Source organism: Sceloporus undulatus, chromosome 1 (assembly GCF_019175285.1).
Source record: "Sceloporus undulatus isolate JIND9_A2432 ecotype Alabama chromosome 1, SceUnd_v1.1, whole genome shotgun sequence".
Lineage (NCBI taxonomy): Eukaryota > Metazoa > Chordata > Lepidosauria > Squamata > Phrynosomatidae > Sceloporus > Sceloporus undulatus.
Window position 1 is genome coordinate 331,915,260 of NC_056522.1, and position 19,261 is coordinate 331,934,520.

The window sequence follows — 19,261 nt, forward strand, 5'->3', positions numbered from 1 at the left end:
CATTCTTGGCTGTGTATTTTAAATGGAACAAATAATAACCAGACTGTAGCAGTAAGAAGACAGACACAACGATGATCTCACCCAACAACTTGTATACACAGCTGGCTGTTCAGAAAACAGTTTTAAAAAATAAAATTACTTTGTGTTTTTTGTTTATCCTGTGTTTCTCTTTTCCTTCTGCAATATCTTCAATCATATCACTCTCTTCTTCTTCATCACTATCATCTGCATTTTCCAAGAAATTAAATGTTTCAAGAACATCTCCAGGATTCCTGTAGAAGAAATTATAGTACAGTCTATCATTATCAGCAAATAGCTCCAGGTCCTTAGGAATAAAAAAATTGGGTTAATTTCAAGTCTTCAAATTCTGCTTTGGAAGGTCAAGAAACAACTCAAAACAGACTTTTCGGCAGTGTGGAGGAGAGAAGGAGAAAGCTTAATAGTGTTCAATTTAGCTTGCTGAAATCAGAATGTTTACAAGTACAGTTGCCTCTCCTTATCCACAGAATCAACCATCCATAGTGTGAAAATATTAAAAAAAAAAACTTCCCCAAAAGCAAACCTTGATTTTGCCATTTTATATAAAGGACACCAATTTACTATCCCACAGGATATCAAGGGACTTCAGCATCCATGTAATTTGGTATCCATAGGAGGTTCTGGAACCAAACCCCAGTGGGTACCAAGGGCCAGTTGTATCATTTTAAAAAAACTGAATATGAAATAACATGAACTTTAAGACTCGGGCAGAGCAAGTTCCTTAAACTACTCGTCTAACCCTGCCATGACATGGTTCTCAGCATAGCGCTGTAAAATATTAGTTACCAGTTGGAAAAAAGAAGTATTAATCAATACCTGTTAATGTTTGTAAATCAATGTAAGTATAACATTGTTTATTTAGATTAGAATCATGAACTTTTTCACAATGATGTTTGTACATCTGTATTTTAACTACTGCTGCTTATCCTTTTTGCAATATGCTTAAGATTGAAAGCCAACCTTATTAATCTGTGTATAAATTTTCTCATTATTTATATACATGTATATTTGCTTATCACCTTGCTTACTTGCAGTTCCACCTTTTCTCTGGTAATACACAAGGAACCCTAAATAAATCACACTAAAAAGGCAGCCATAGCTAAGGACATGCTACCGTATTTTCTGGCGTATAAGACGACTGGGTGTATAAGATGACCCCCAACTTTTCTTGTTAAAATATAGAGTTTGGGATATACTCGCTGTATAAGACTACCCCTCTTCCAAATCCAAGGAGGGAGCAGGCCAGTGGTGCTCGCACCGGCTGCGCTCCTTCCAGGCCCCTGCAGAGGCCTCGGCCTCCTCAGGGGCCTGGAAGGAGGGAGCAGCCCGGCCACGATCGCCGCGATCGTGGGGGCCACGCGCTCCTTCCAGGCCCCTGCGGAGGCCTCAGCCTCCTCAGAGGCCTGGAAAGAGGGAGCAGCCCAGCCGCAATCGCGGCTGCACAGCTTCCAGGCCCCTGTGGAGGCCTGGGCCTGGGAAGGTGGGAGCAGGCCGGGGCTTAACCCAGCGTACAAGACAACCCCAACTTTGAAGAACATTTTCATGGGTTAAAAAGTCATCTTGTATGCCAGAAAATACTGTAGTTATTTGCAAAGAGGGAAGGCTATCTGTATTTTAAATTCAAATATTATATAAAGCAGCAGACACCTGAAATCAGCATTACTATATGTTGCTTCTAATAGATCAATGCTACAATATCACACAAACGCAGAAAGTCCAGCACTTATATCAGAAGCAAGTAGAATCAAATATCAGTTAATACTTTAAATATGTAGATATTCTCTAATACATCTTTTTAAAATAAAGCAATTCAATATCTATTGCCATAAGATCAGAGTACAGTAATCTGGTTAACTTCTTATAAAATTAACAAAAACAGAATTATAAAAAACCCCAGCAAATATATGCAAATTTCTATAATTTATAAACATTACAGGTTTGTTTTTGTTCCAGGTCGATAATTGCAGATTTTTTCCCCTATGAGTACAGAGACATATATATATATTATATATATATGCACTCATTTCAGACTAGACGGTACAGGTAAAAATGAGCTCACTCATGATAGTGATGTAAGTCCAAAGGATTCTCTTATTGGTTTTATTTGGCAAAGTACAATAAAAGTGTAGTGTACTTTTAAGAATGGACTATGTAATTGTAATTGGATTTCTATTAAATATCTTGTAACCACTTGTAAAGAGAAATTTTACAAGGGCAAGCCTAGTTAGACCCAGCCAATCACAGAAACGGGGAAAAGGTTACACTTGTCTGCTAAAGCGGTAGACTGGCACTAGGGTAGTTAGAGACAGGGTGAATAGGGTTTTCAGAGCTGCAAACGAGAAAAGAGTTCAGGTTTTTTTTTTTGTTATATAGCAATTTTTTACGTGTTTATTTCCTGCAACTGAACCTGACAATTCCTTTTAATTATTGGTAAGGCAATTACACATGCTTACCACTGGGAACTCACTGATCAACATATCCACTTGTTCAATCATAGCAGTGATCACCTTGAGGCTGAACTACCAGATCCAGGGCAGGATCTTGAGGGTAAAGGGGCCAATTGAAAGATGGGAGTCCAAGGGTTGCAATTGTGGGGGCAGCCTGGACAGGGTTCTGTCACACCAATTTTGTAACCAAGCAAAATGCATTGCCTACCTTTTCATGTCCTGTCCCTTTTGTTTTGATGCTGGAGATTCTCCTCCATTAAGAATCTGTTCCAAATTTTTTGTCTCTACTGAGCCATTTGGTTCTGAACTGGAAAGCCCAAGTAAAGACCTCACCCTCTGTGACCGTACATCCAATATTGTATCTGTGTAACCAACTTCCTGAAGATACCTGAGAAGAAGAAAAAGATTATCTTCCTATACAAACATGAAAGTCAAACAGATTTCATGAAGTTGTCTGAACAAGTTGTCCCCCCTTTTGATTTGTGTTATTATAATTATAATTATAATCATCCCATTATCATATGAGGCAGCTTAATTCATGATTCCCCAAATATTCACATTGTTACATCCCATAAAGGGGGGGGGGAGAGATTTATACATTAATTCTTCAGTGTATTGGGGACAGTATACAAATTAACACTTACTGTCTTAATAACTGTCGGCCTTGCTTCCAGGTTAGCTGACTATTATGAGGTATTGTATGAACCTCTGTATCTTTGGTTTCTTCTGAAATGTAAAGAAACACTTTTATTGCAGGTCTTATTCAGGCTGTCATATGGAGAACATCATACATCTCTTAATAACTTTCTCTTTTTATTTTAACAAATTAAATTCTCCTCCCTTAAGCATCTATTCCAAGGTCATTTTTGTTTGACTGTTTCCATGAACTACTTGGTCCCAAACTGGAATCACTGATTTAATTCATACCTCTTATTCCCAATATGGGAAAGAAAGATCCACAATGCTCTTCCTGGGCCCCTTAAACTTGTCTGAATGTTCAGACTCACATTTTTAAGCATACACTAAAGACTTCCACTGAAAATAAATTTAATTTCAGTTCATGCGTCCAAGTATTGTTGTTGTATGCCTTCCATATAACATTCCATTCCAGCTTATGGCAACCCTAAGGCTTGGACGTTTTTTGGCAAGATATGTTCAGGGTTTTTTCGCCATTGCCTTCCTTTGAGGAAGAGAGAGTGTGACTTACCCAAGGCGATTCGGTTTTTGAATGGCTAAGTATGGAAAGCTTGTCTCCAAAATCCCAGTCTGCAGAACACCAAAACCAGTATACCAGGCTAACACTTTTCAAAGTATACTTTTAAAAAACATAAATACAGTGAGCCCTTGGGATCCACAGGGGGATCCGTTCTGGATCCCCCCGCGGATACCAAAATCCATGGATGCTCAAATCCCACTGTCCTCAATGGTGGCACGGCCACCACTGGGGATAATGGGACTTCGCCCCCCCAAAGCTCACCTTGCTGCGTTGGGCAGCTGCCCCCCTCTGCCTCTTCCTCCCGCCTCTTCTTATCCTCCTCATTGCCGCCACTGCCGTTCTTCCTCCTCTTCATTGCTCTTCCTCCACTTCCTTGCTCTTCCTCCTCCTCCTCCTCTTACCCACCCGCTCTTCCTCTTCTTCTTCTTCCTCCTCTTCCCTCTCTGCCTCCGCTCTTCCTCTTCTTCCTCCTGTTCCTTCTCCTACTTCCCCCCTGCCGCCTATTCCTCCTGTTCCCCTACTCTTCCTTCCTCCTGCTCCTTCCCACTGCCTCCTCCTCCACCCCCCCCCAGTGGGCTTGCCGTCCACGGATGCTGAAATCCGTGGATGGCAAGTCCACAGATACGGAGGGCGGACAGTATATAAAAACAGTGTGGTAAAGTGTATTTTGTTACCATTTCAATTCAAACAATATATACAGTCCGCCCTTCCCTTATGCGGTGGATCCGTTTCAGATCCCCTCATGTAAAGGAAAAAACACGGATGCTCAAGCCCCATTCAAATGAATGGGGCTTGTGCCTGTGGAGGTGTGGCAGCAGCGTGCGCCATTGTTTCCTTCCGGCGCGCGCCTCTCTCACTTCCATCGCGACTCCCAGAATATGCTGGAAGCCGCGTAAAATGTGCCCACGTATAACGCGGGCGCAGTGTACATGTATAAAGGCATACTAGATAACTCATTATATATCAGAAAGGTAGTATCTGCAAAGTTATACTAAAACTTCCTTCCAATATGCAAACATGAATGTTTGTTTTTGCACAGGAAATATTCAAACAATAATTCTCTTTTTGGCAGCCTAAAACGCTACAGTGCAGGAAAGACTGCTTCACTTGCCCTACTCTTGCTCATCTTCTTTCTTCTTTTATTTTCAATGTCTCTTTTTCCCGGAGAATTTAACTTTTATAACAACATTCAATCAATATATACACACACATCTACCTACTAATACCTACCGTATATACTCAACTATAAATCGAGAAATTTTTGCCCCAAAATGGCATCCAAAATCACGGGTCGACATATCTACGGGGCAATGCGGTACTTTGATCAAGCCTCTCCCCAGCCGGGCTACCTCTGCAAGAGATAGCCCAGCTGGGGAGATGCTGGCAAGGGTGACCGATTGTCCCGCAGCCCCCCCTTGGCTCGGCTCCCTCCAACAGGAAAAACCCAGCGAGGGAGACGATCGCGCGCCCTGCAGCCTCTCTTCCGCCAGGCTCTTTCCCCAGAGAAGGGGCCTGGCTGAGAAGACGCCGGGGAGAGCGATCACCCTCCCAAAAGACTCTCCTTGGCCAGGCCCCTTCCCGGAGGAAAGAGCCCTGCCAAGGAGACGCCGGGGAGGGCAATCGCCTTCCCCAAAGCCTCTCCTGGGCGAGGCCCCTTCCCTAGGGAGGGAGCCTTGCCGAGGAGATGCTGGGGAGGGCGATCACCTTCCCCAAAGCCTCTCCTAGGCGAGGCCCCTTTCCTGGGAAAGGAGCCTTGCCGAGGAGACGCTGGGGAGGGCAATCGCCTTCCCCAAAGGCGCTCCTGGGCGAGGCCCTTTCCTCAGCGAAGGGGCCTGCCTGAGGAGCGCCGAGGAGGGCACACGATCGCCCAGAAGCCTCTCCCTGGCTGGGCTTCTTTTGCAAGGAAAGCCCAGTGAGGGAGATGCTGAGGAGGGCACACCCTCGACGTATCCACGAGTCATATAAAAATCCTTATTTTTGGCCCCAAAAGTTGACCTCGACTTATACATGAGGTCGACTTGTACACGAGTATATACGGTAGTATCAGTGGTTCCTTGTTTGTTCATTTTCTAAACTCAGTGGTTAAAACGATATTTCAAATTTCTCTTTTAAATTAACATTGGAGATTTTTGTCCAATCAGACCCTAACAAGATAACTCTGATTTTCTCTTTGTTTAGGAAAAGAGGTTTATGTTCACTAAATCCTCATAATGCCACTGCCTGTCTTTCTCATTGCAGACAATTTTCTTTTTTATTTCTTATCAGTAGCTCCCCATCTTCTATTTTATTCAAGTTACTTCCATTCACATTCACATTCCCCTTTTCATGCTGTTTAGCAAATTCCTACTCTTCCATCTCAGAGAAATTCTTAAAAGGTAAAATCTTACCTTTGCCTTAGCTGTTTTTCTCTAATTTTATTTTATAAATAATTTCTTAATTTAATACAGTACAAGCATTTCTGAACAAGTATTTAAAACTTCTTTTCTTTGAAGAATACCTAACATACTGATAAACTTGTGGTCACATTCTGAACACTCAAACTTACTGGGACAACAGAGACACGTCATGATCTCCTCAATAAAAATAAAAATTACAGTTTAATTTGCAAAATTTCTCCCATATAATGTTCAGTAATCTGTGATTAAAATGAATTGCACATTTAAGCCATTTAAAAGCAGATATTTCATATCTCTCACACATCACCTACAACTTACCATATCACAATTATTTAGCAATTAACAATGAACAATGAATACTTTCCCAAAAAGTATCTGAATCATTACTAACCCATATTTATTAATGATATCAAAAATTAATTCCTCTCCATAAAACAAAAGCCATACAAAAGCTAGTACTGAAATGAATTCATTAGCTGCAGATATATACCAGGATACTACTAACCTAAGTTGCAAGCAGACTTCCCTTAACATAAAAATGAGCAATAGAAGAATGTAAACTAAATTCAAAAATGGCAAATAGACTGTTACCTGACTCAAAGGTTGGCATTTTCAAGTCACCTTGGTTCAGTTCTGTGCCATATTTTAGTTTATGATATTTTGCCCTTAAAAGGTAAAACAAAAATATTTTCATCAGTATAAATTTCCACATTTTCCCAGTGGGTTACATCTAAAGCAGCACTCATACAAAGACACTTACAAATGGAGAATCTGGTCGCAAGTCTCCAATATCAGGAAAAGCTTTTTAGCACAAAGGGCTGCAGTGGGAAGTGTTACTTTGAGTAATATTCCTAGGATGAGAACTGCTTTAGATGTAACCCAATACATTTGAGTATGTCCCTAAACACACGCCCACCCAAACCATTTCTGGTTGAATAGATTTAAAGTGGGGGAAAGAGAAGGAGGACACACTTACTGTACAAAAGGAAACAGTATGGTCTTATTTCACCAGCTGTAAAACATACTGACATGATACAGTATTGCAAATGTCCTACAAAATTATATTCTAAATAATTATTGAATATGAAAAATAATACTGACAGTCTCTTTCTGAAACAAGAAATATAAATATTTACATGACAGAGGGCACATCTTCACTGCAGAAATAATGCAGTTTGACACCGCTTTAACTACCATGGCTCAATGCTATAGAATTCTGGAATTTGTAGTTTTGTGAGATATTTAACTTTTCCTGTCAGAAAGCTCTAGTGCCAAAACAACCTATAAATCCCAAGATTCCAAAGGATGGAGCCATGGCAGTTAAAGCAGTTTCAAACTGCATTATTTCTACAACTGACCCTCCACATTTACAGCTTTGACTTTTGTGGAATTGATTATTCACAGATATCATTAATGTTCTAAGAATTTCTAGGTACTCCAGTGTGACTCTGCTGCACTTTGACCATAGATTCACACAGGAGGACCTAGAGAGTCCCAAAGAAAACATTTCTCTAGGTATTTTTCATTCCTCCAGCATGATACTTTGGTTAATTTCTGGTACCACAGTATTGTGTTAGAGATTCCTAGAGAGGTATTCTCTCAGGTTATAAAAATAGTGGTTTTATTGGGTATATTTTTCACTTTCATGGGGGTCCTATGCCCCTAACTTTAGCGAATGTGGAGAGCCCACTGTACAGTATGGATGTAGTCAGAGAGGATTTTATATTCTGAAATGGCAAATGAAAACCCATCACTTCCTCTGCACTTAATTCTGAGATATATGCAATGGGACAGGATGGACTATATATAATCATTTCACAAAACAAGTCATTTCACAATATATTTACTGATACATTTTTTTCCTCTTGAGCTAGGCTAAACATTACATTTTTGTTTCTGTTATACTAGCTTTCAAAAATGTGTTGGAATATGTAACTGTAAAATTAAGGTGGAAAATACAAAACAACACATTGTTTAAACATGAATGTTCCCTATTTTCTTTTTAGGAAAATGAGAAAAATGAAAAGATTTCTCTGATCATTTTCTTTTAAATGGATGGAGGGCTTTCATCATATTCTTGCTAACTTTATGTTGCAAAACAAAATAACACCCATCGTATTTAGAAAACTTCAGCTCTTCTATTTTAAAATAATTCCTATGACATACCATTACTTTCAATCTGGCAGGAATACGTCTGATGTATAAATTAACAATTCCCTACTTCAGATAGAAATTTATTTTTTTCCATTTCCTTTCTAAAGAATCAAAAGTTTTTTTATAAGATCATATTCCTACAAAATTCTTGTCACTATATATTGACTTGCAACAGACATGATCACTTTATCTATGACAAAGATCTTAGATATGCAAAATTCACTATACAGTGGTGCCTCGGGTTACGAAAGTAATTCGTTCCGCGGCAGCTTTCGTAACCCGAAAAGCCTTCGTAAGCCGAATTGCCATAGGCGCTAATGGGGAAAAGCCGCGTTTCGTGCAAAAAAGCCGAAAAAAGCACCAAAAATTTTCTTCGTAACCCAAAAAAACATTCGTAACCCGGAACAATGATTTCCAATGGGATTTTTTCGTATCCCGAAAATTTCGTAACCTGGGTATTTCGTATCCCGAGGTACCACTGTAGTGGCTTCTAGAAATATTTCTAACAAATGGACATGTCACATTTTTACAAGTTTAATACAGGATGCAAGTATTGTCACAATTTGGTATAATTCCTCTCATGTTCATGTCAAAGTCTATTCCGCCCAAGTCCCAGTAAAGGTTGAGCATCCCTTATCCAAATGCTTGGAACCATAAGCGTTTTAGATTTCGAATTTTGGGAGATTTTGGAATATCTGTATTCATATATGCATACATAACAAGATATCTTGGAGATGGTACACAAGATTAAACATGAAATTCATTTATCTTTCATATACACCTTATACAAATAACCTGAAAGTAATTTTCATATAACTTTTTAATAATTCTTTTTAAAACTTTATTTTTAAAACTTTTAAAAAATGAAAAATGGTTTATGTACACTGAACCATCAGAAAGCAAAGGTGTCACTGTCTCAGCTACCCATGAAAATAGTTTTGGTTTTTGGAGTATTTCAGATTTGGGAATTCCTGATAAGGGAGACTAAGCCTCTATTTGTCATGTCTCTGGCAATAGAGTATAGGACAAATTACTGTCAAGAAAACGAAGTCCAAAATTATTACTCGCTCAATTAAAGTATTTTGAAATATATCCAAACAATGCAGATTTAAAAACTAAATTATGTGACAATTTTAGCTACCAATGGTAAAAAAATTCAGCATAGGAATTCGTAGTTGTCATCTCCAAACCAAAAGATGGTCTGCTAGTCAGATTACTGCTTAGGTTCCTGCAAGAAAGAATGCTAGGTTTCACCAGAAATAATCATTTAAAAAATTACTGATGCATGACAAGGTACTTCAGCTAACAGATAAGTAAGATTCAGGATAAAAAAAAAAAGACCCATATCTATATGCATTTCTCAGTTGACATGGTACACATACCTTTCTTGTTTTAATGCATATTCTAACATTTTTATTCTTCTTACTAAATCTTTCTTCAAGTTTTCTTGACCTTTTCTCTCACCTTGCAAAAATGCTATCCGAGCCTGAAAATACAAAATAGTAGAATTAATTTTTTTTTTCATTTTAAGTCTCTAGTCTACATATAGTTTAACTGTCAGTGCAACCTATATTTGTCTAGTCAGAAATAAACCCTGCTGTGTACAATGGGCTAGGCTGACATAGGACTGCAGCACGAACACATATTTTTCACAGTGATTTTCAAAACATATGTTCTGAACTACCATGAATGAGGAAAATTCTGTAGATTAAACTGCTGTTTTCTAAAATATTGTTAAACTATTTCACAAAATATATTGGTCTGCTTAATTTCATCAACCTATTCAAAATGCTAGAACCCGTTTGTATGAGGCATAGAGATCACGAAAAAGAACAGTTTTTTTATGCCAAACCCCTCACTGACATAGAAAGCAAGGGGAAAATCTGATTCTGTCATATTTACCTTATCTCTATTCCTATTATTTATCTTCCTCTCTAAGAGATTCAAAATAAACTTTGAAAATAAATTCTACATATAAATTCATTTAGTAAGTTTTGTTCAAGAGTCACATACTGTTGGGCCTGAGATTAGTATTAGATTAACAGACCTTATACAGTATAATCTGACTATATCTTTTATAGTGTGTGTGTGCGTGTGTGTATATAAATGAAGCAAATGAACATGGTTTATGCACTGGCACTATGCAAATAGGGCTCCACTCACAACAAGTTCTATCATTTCATTTCCACTTAGGCCCTAAGAATATGGAGGAACTTTGGAACAGTCTGGGATACAGCAAAGAGAGCTACTCTGCGAGGAGTGGATCTGTGGAAATTGTACGGGGTCACCTTATGCAAGAGCTCTGTTTAACTTTGGGTTCTAAGTAATCAGGCATTTAACATTAATTCAATTGAACAGCTTAGAAAAGTAATAAAAGTAATAGAATTGCAGATGCTAAAGCTGTACATGAATTAAAGCGGCTAACATTACATGCTACCTTCTGATACTGGGTTCCAACTTCCCTAAACAACCCTGAGAAAGTAGAAAGCACTACAAATTGCTGAAGAGTATTATTCAGATGCCATAGTCAGAAAACAAGTTATTTGAATATTTGAGAACAGCAAATTTTAGAGACGAACACAAAAGGCAACATATTCCAGAGGTTAAAAAATTAGTGTCAGCTGAATCCACATGTATTCCTCCCACCTGAGTGATTACATTAATAACTGAGACAAGTGGGTTGTGATAAGGAGAAGGGGGAGCCACTGACATTCAGCCTACCTGTCACTGTATTCAACTGCAATCTGTTCAAATAAGGTGTATGTAAGAATCTATGCGAATCAAGAAAGCTTTTAACCTATATTAAGAAATCACTTTTATTTCCCCCCAGTTTTCATGATATGTCAATGCTATCATATCGATGGAAGAGTCAAGAATGGAGATAACAAATTAGAAATCACCAGACAGGTTTTTCTAACAAATGTCTTCTTCCTTGGCAAGCAACCTTCCATAACAAAACTTATCTTAAGCAAGTATCTACCAACCTGTCTATGAATAAAGTTATACAATTATTCTGGTTATACAATAACTGTCTGTGACAATTATGACAGTTATATTTAAAATTAAATAGTGCAGCTGCACCATTGGTAGTAACATGGCCTATATTACATTACTTTGAATAACAGATGTTACTGTGTATGTCTGTGCCTTCCAGTCACCTGTTGACTTATGGTGACCCCGCAAATTTCATAGATTTTTCTCAGTCAGGTAACATTCGCATTGTCAAATTATGAAAGAAACATAATGTTTATTAATCATGTTTGTTTGTTAATCATGGTGAAGAATCAAATGTTTGTTTAATAAATAAATGATAAATTGTCTGTTAATCCTAAAATGTTATTTTTGGAGGGTCATTTGAGGAGGGTTGCAGTAATTCTTGAGTCATGCTTGGGAAAAATGCAAGACTTAAATGAACAATTGATTCTTGTATTTTTAGTGTCTTTTTAAAAGCATTAATAATCAATAAGCAACTCACTAGTAATCAGCAACATAAGGCATCACTCTTCTGATAGCAAGAATCCACTTTTTCAAAAGCAACCAGCAAAGAATTATTTTAAGTAATTAAATTGTTTTATAAATAATATTCCAAGCTCTGAAATTAGCACACACAGCAGCAGCAAAGCAACAGTCTGATCAAGGAATTCATATACTGTAGTCAGTTAAATATATTTCTTTTCTGAGCTACAATCTTAAATAAAGCATGAACAGATTAAACACTAGGGGGCACCCACACATAATCTTGGAATTTATTAAATTAGTTCACATCACCAGTAAATTTATAAATTAAAAAAACTATGAAGGAAATGAATTTTGTAACTGATAAAGATAGATTGTGATGTTTATAGCTTCAGTGGACCCTCTGTATTGGCAGATCTGACCACATGGAGACTGCCACACCCAATATTATTCAATGGCAGTGCACATATATGTCTGCACAGACATGCCTGCATGAACATAACTGCCACTGAATAATATGGGGTGCGGCCATCCACTTTTTTTCTTTTTTGCTATCCATGGCAGGAGCAGAACTGAATCGTTGCAAATGAGAAGGATCCACTATATTAGCATGTTTATGTCTGCAACTGGACTCCCAACAAAGTTATTGCTAAGATGTTGTGCTTTACTACCATAATATTTCTGCTATAATAAATTAATCTTTGCATAGCAGTTGTACCATCACAAAGAAATTAGTCCTTGAGTTGAGATTATTCTCCATTAGTCCTTTCAAAAATAATTACATCAAATTTCTGCATATTCCAACTCATTAAATGATATCTTTAAATCATTACAGAAATCTCTCATTTCAATGCCCTCATATTTTTTATTATATTTGTAATCTCTTTGTATTTCACTGTATTTTTATTTAATATACAGTTTTTCTTGCACAGTAGTTGTAAGTTGGTGTGAGCCACTCTGAGTGTTATACGGGCAGTAGAGCAAGACATACATTTCTATATAAGATAAACATGTCATCATGAAATATTATTCGGAATGTCATTCAAGATAAACAGCAAAAGGTATCCGGCCCCTTAAGGGTAGGGGACATCCTACTAAATAGAATGGTGTGTGGGATAGATGAGTGTGATAAGAAAAGGGGGGAAGGGGTCTTCTTTATTTGTTTTATACAACATCTGAACCCACTACACACTTCTGTTCCCCCTTCCCCCCAAAATAATGCTTCTGCATTTGCTGAACCAGGCTCTATTTCACAACAGCTTATGCTACAATAAATAACTTAGTCTTTAAGGCACTATATAAGCCTTGCATGTTTTTGCTACAAGAAACTACTTTAACATGTTAGTTTTCTGCATACCAAAACATTATTTCAGTCAGAAAATTACTGAAATAATTAAATGATCCAAATCATATAAAACAGTTTACTGTATTTTATTTTGTATCTGATCTAAACCTTACACAAGAGAATTGGTTGATTCTTTCTCCCAATGTAGGTTGCTGGGGTGCTCAAAAAAGGTCCTTACTTGTATAAGAATACCTGCACAAGAACTCCTCACTTGTGTAAGAATACTTGCACCTGCACTCTATCAGACACAACCTAATTTATTTTCTCTTAGCAAGATTTGTTTAGAGGAGATCTGCCATTGCCTTCCCCTGAGACTAAAAGCATGCGACTTACCCAAGGTCACCCAATGGGTTTCATGGCTGAACTAGGAGTCACAGTCCAACATTCAAACCATTATGCTACGCTGGCTCCTTATGATATATGACATAAACGTAGAGTTATTAGTTTTGATGTATATAACTAATGTCTGTTTACTGTTATTATTTTTGAATATATGATTTCTTTTTTATTAATACAAAAAAAGTTTTTAAAAAACTGGTAGAGATACAAAAGTATACCCTGGCAGAAGGAATTCCATAAGTAAGTGACAAATGTTGAAAAGATCCCCCTGCCCCTGTCAACCAATGTAGTCACTACCAATACCAGGCAAATAAGTGCAGCCGCTGCTACAGATCATAATATTTTGAAAGGTTTTACACAGCACAGGCTGTTTGACAAGTAACTTGGTCCAACCTATGCATGCTTCAAAGGTCAATATCAATTCTTCAGATTAAGGTACAAAATGAACAGGCTGCCAGTATAGGGGCAGGGGGAATTGTCAGCAGCTCATGTAAAGTCACAGAAGTATTCTAATCTGGATGAAATCAGAATATGAGTACATGAGGCAAGATCTGCTATGTTCAGATAATGTCACACTTGAGAGACTGAACATTTCTGTCTGCTGTGCTTCCTCAGATAGCCACAAATCTTGAAGAACCTCTAGGCAGAAAACTTATTCTTTCAAAACAAGTGGAATCTCATTTCTATCTAGACATGCCAACTTTCCAACCCAGAGTGCTTCTTCTGTCTTGCTGGAATGAACTTTTCAGCTTGTTCATACTCCCTGGAATCCATTTTTAAGTTTAAAAAAAACAAACAGAACTTTCCCTAAAACTCAGTAAAGTGTCACAATAGTATTTAATTATTAAGGTTTAATGGTATTGGACACTTCTTTTTTTTAGAAAAAGATCAATGCCTATTTCTTCCCAGGAACGTGACAGAACCACGACAAATTTGATTGAACTGGCAAAATTACCTCTGAAATTCCTTGCCTTAGAAAATCCTGTGAAATTCATGGGGGTTGGAGTAAATTGACAGGCAACTTGAACAGGCAGACATGTATGCGCAAATGCACACACACAGATTTACAGCAGAACAGTTAATGTCAGGCTTTTTAATGCAAAAAACAGACTTTCCTGGATCAAACAACAACACCTTTTAAGCAAGTAATAAGCTATTCCCGAAACAGGTACCTCAGGATGGCAATTGATTTGTATCAGGGCTTTTAGAGAAACATTTTGAATACACGTTATGTATTCAGACAAATCTCAGCACAGGTTCAGAATCAAAATCAATCAGTGTCTTTTCTGAAAGGATCCAAAAATGGCTTTTCGGTTGTTCCTCCTAATGTGCTGATCTGATCCGTGCCCTTGAATATATGCTATCTGCAATAGCGCACGTGCCCGGGGGCACACTCCATTCAAGCCTATGGGGCTTAAATAAGCGCAAGCCTTCATTTTCATGGGCGGGGGGTGTCCAGAATTGATCCCCCATGAAAACGGGGGGCCAACTGTAGTGTGAAACAACAAACAACAACATCCTGTGCAGAACTCTAAGTTAGAACAGATTAAAAAATACACCATTAAAATTCACAAAATATAATAGTTAAAAGAAATTAAGCTATTAAAAAACTGAACACCAATCAAAACATAAAACATTAAACACACGCCAACGCACACACCCTGACACAACAATTAGAAAAATCCAGCACAATGTTTAGATGGTATGGACCTTATTATTCTTGCTGTGTGCCTTCAAGTCGTTTCTGACTTCTGGCAACCCAACCCTAAGGCAACTATATCATGGGGCTTTCTTGGCAAGATTTACCCAGAGAAGGTTTCCCAGGGCCTTCCTCTAAAGCTGAAAGCATGTGACTTATCCAAGGTCATCCAGTGGCTAAGCTGGGAATCAAACCCTGTTATTCAGAGTCATAGTCCAACACTCAAACCTCCTTGCCACTCTGGCTCTCCTGGATCTTTTACAATCATCAGCTATAGAAACAGAAGTCTTTACTTGTCGGGAGTAGGGATGCCATAATCCGGTGGCCCCTGTGACAAACCCGCTTTTGGGGGCCCCCTCCCGGTCCCGGTCCGGTTTGGCCCCTAGCCCCCGGTTCGGCCTTCCCCTGCCTCCTCCCCGCCGTCCTGAGCGCCACTCTTCCCGCCTGGCGCACTAGCATAGCCTAGAGAGCAGGTCTTCAGGACATCTGCCACTCAGAGCTTTTGCCCGCCCATGTTGGTATATATGCCTTGCAAGAGGCCTTACCTTCCAGGTTACAGTGAGAAAAGAAAAAAAAGGCCATAAATCGTTCATGTTTCACTGGGAGTCTAAATGCCTCATCTTTTAAATGTATACCGCGTCACTATTCTTGTAATTCTTTATCACAGGATTGTTTTTGAGGCTCTAAACACCTTTACTTGTAATATGCAAATTTCTCCCGAAGCTGACCAATGGGAAAGAAGCAATCAGCCCTCCACTTAGGTTGGTTTTCAATGGCTTGGTGAAGGAAGAGATTTTGCCTTGCTTGTAAATAGGGGTAGCTTTAGGGTAGCAAAAGGCTGCAGAAATTAGGTTTGACCCCCCCCTTAACATCCATGGCTCAGTGCTATGGGTTCTGGGAATGTAGTTTCTTGTGGCACCAGAGCTCTTTTGACAAAAAGAGGCTGAATGGTCCACAGAGGAGGCGTTGCCTGGGGGCAGAGCCTCTTGCCGCAGTCTGCGGTGGAAGAGAGGAGGCTGCGATGGGAAAGCAGGGGCTCCTCCAGATGGTCCTGGCCCTTCCCTTGGCTCCTCCCTCCCTCCTCCTCCTCCTCCTCCTCCTCCTCCTCCTCTCAGATAGCCACAGCCAAGGTGAGCGTGCTCATTCACACTCCCTGGCTTTTCTCTCCCACCCCCCCTCTGACTTTGGCCTGCCAAAGCTCAATGCTCTGGAATTCTGGTGTCTGTGAGGCATTTGGCCTTCTCTGTCAGAGAGCTCTGGTGCCACAATAAACTACAATTCCCAGGATTCCATAGCACTGAGCCCTGGCAGTCCAGTGTGTTTTGGACACAGATCCTCCAAATGAATCCAGTCCCTAGCTTTTACATCTCTCTCACACACTGCAGGAATAATAACCCACTTTGAGACTGCTTTAACTCAATGCTAGGGAATCCTGGGAATGCTAGTGTTTGGGAGACATTGAGACTTCTCTGTCAGTGATGGCTCTGAGGCCACAATAGACTACAATTCCCAGGATTCCCCAGCACTGAGCAGTCTCAAACTGGACCATTTCCTCAGTGTGGATGCACCTGGGGAGGAATTCTGGGCACTGCAGTTCAACTACGTTTGGAGGGTTATGGGACTCCCTGTCAGAGATAGCTCTGGGGCCACAGTGTACTACAATTCCCAGCATTCCCCAGCACTAACCCAGGACAGTTAAGTCACTCTCAAACTGGATTATTCCCTCAGTGTGGATGCAGCTTTGGTGAGGAACTCTGGGCATTTCAGTCCAGCATTGTTTTATTTCGGCAGTGTATTTTGGACCAGAGACAAGGTGACCAGGCATCCTCCTCCTTTTCCAGGACATGCCCTCTTCTGTCAAATTTTAAAATGTCCTCCATTTGGATCATGGCTAAGAAGCATGGATTTATAATTACATGGGTGTTTTTAGCTTTTATTTTTGGCCATATCCTACATTTTTTTTGCTTGGGTGCCCTACATTTTGGGGTGAGGGCATTGGTCACCTTGGTCAGAGAGCTTTCCAGGGGTTTAACTGCCATTCTGCTGTGGTGCTGGAACAGACCACCATTCCCAGAATTCCATAGCATTCAGCCGAGGCAGTTAAAGTGGTCTCAAACCAGATTTTTCTCTAGTGTAGATGCAGCCCAAGCCTTTTGCCTCTCTTATGCCTCAGATTTCAAAGCCCAGCCCTGGCACCACAACAAACTACAAATCCCAGGATTCCATAGGATGGAGTGATGAGAGTGAAAGCAGTGTGGCAGCAGCCTAAGTGTGCTTAATGCAGTTCTTAAGATGGTGCACCTCTTGCCTACAGAGTCTCACAAGACTTTTTTGTTTAACAACTTGTACCCATTAACTCCATTTCATGTCTGCTTTATTTAGTGGGGTGGAATACAGACAAAACAAGTCAAAATGAAGAAAAACCAAAGTCCCTTGACCAAGTACACACTTCTCAGAAGTATACTTGGTGAGACACCTGAAACCGAGGGCAAATCCACTTTTTGTTTAACCATGTTCTATATGCATAGCCATGTTAACCCATGTTCAGTGTTAAACCCAAAAGGTTTGGTTGTGGAATAAGCCTCTGAAATATGCAAGAGGCAATGTTTAAATAAAGCCATGTTCAATGCCCAAATGTGCTGTTTGGAATGGGGAGAGGGGGGTGGCCAGAAAGGGAAGTACATTTCTGCGATCTGTCTACGAATAATGTCAAAATGTCCTCCATTTTGATCATGCCTAAGAAACATGCATTTATATTAACATTTCTAAAAAAGCATCAATTTTTTCGCGTGTCCTCCAATTTTAAAAAATGTGTCCTACATTTGAAAATGTTGTCCTGCATTTGTCTTACATTTGTCCCGGTTTGGAGGTCCTGACTTATGGCAACCCTATTCGGGAGGAAGCACTGTTTAACTCTTAAATGTTTTTCAGTTAACCTTCTTTGAGAAAGACATCCAATTATTTTTAAACAATATTTCTATTACAAGTTCAACAACAGCTTCAAGTAATTCGTATAGGGTAACATCATATTCTCCTGTCAAGCATCGTTTTATAAGCTAAGCTAACCAAGTAGATTATCACACTACACTCTTAAAATGCTGCTAGGTCACTTTAACTGCTCTGACTGCCTCTTGTTGCATTTTGGGGTTTGTAACTGAGTGAGGCTTAAGAGCTCTCTGGCTGAATATTCTAAATGTCCATGCCTAAATTACAAGTCCCAGAATGCAACAGGAGGCAGCCAGAGTAGTTAAAGTGACATAGCCCTATTGTAAGAGTGTAGTGTGATAATCTACCAAAGAAAGTCAAACAACCTTAATCTATTAAGGTCATTTTGAATTCTGATCCTGTGCTTTGGGTTACTAGCTAACCCTTCCAATTTAGTGTCATCTGCAAATTTGCTAAGTATGCCTTCCTATAAGGCTGAGAGTATAACTTGCCCAAAATCACCCAGTGGGTTTCCATGGAGTCGTAGTCCATGTTCAAATCACTGCATCACAATGGCTCCATATTCATTTTAGACATAACTAAAATTGTAAGTTTTGCTATATAAACCAAATATAAGTGGCCTGAGTTTCAGCCAAATGCTACGAACATTTAAGAAAGAGGGAGGGAGAGGGGAGAGAGAATGACTGTGCCAAGAATGGTCCCTACAAATCTACTGTATTTTGCCATTACAGTCGCCCCTCCGTTTTTGGGAGGGATCCGTTCCGGACACACACACTCGGCAAAAACGGAAACTCGAATATATTCAAACCCCATTGGCTTGAATGGCCACACACTCCTGCGCATGGCCCTGCGTGTGCTCCACAGGCATGCACACCATTTTAGCCAATGGGGCTCGCCCCTTTGTGAATAATCAAGACTGTGGACTTCAAGTCCGCAAAAACGGAGGCGTGACTGTAGTTTATTCTCTACTAGCCCCAAGACCATTTCATACACTGAGACAGAAAAGTCCCATAGCATTTTGTTTGAACCCAATGTAGCTGCTTCAGTTGATTATTGCTGACCTACTGCTCCTTGGGGCTGGGGTGTCATGGACAACCTGAAGACTTGGAAGAAATGTGACGTCTGCTCTGAAAGTACTGCTGCTCCAGAAAGATGACCACCCTGAAGAAATTGCTAACATACCAAAATGCTTTTTAAAAAAACTGCACTAAAACCATAGGACTT

General features: G+C 39.5%; 1 protein-coding gene across 5 annotated transcripts in view; it reads right to left on the bottom strand.

Annotated features, from left to right (window-relative positions):
* Positions 1-19,261, bottom strand: part of STRN3 (striatin 3) — a 61,558-nt gene that overhangs the window by 33,143 nt on the left and 9,154 nt on the right. For 4 of the 5 annotated variants that reach the window (XM_042461503.1, XM_042461522.1, XM_042461530.1 and 1 more), the window contains exons 2-6: positions 9,635-9,738; positions 6,690-6,763; positions 3,131-3,212; positions 2,695-2,874; positions 140-272 (exon numbers count right to left, since the gene is read on the bottom strand). In XM_042461503.1, the coding sequence (XP_042317437.1) occupies positions 140-272; positions 2,695-2,874; positions 3,131-3,212; positions 6,690-6,763; positions 9,635-9,738 (573 nt within the window). The remainder of the gene's footprint in view (positions 1-139; positions 273-2,694; positions 2,875-3,130; positions 3,213-6,689; positions 6,764-9,634; positions 9,739-19,261) is intronic. The other variant, XM_042461513.1, reaches the window with a different exon arrangement.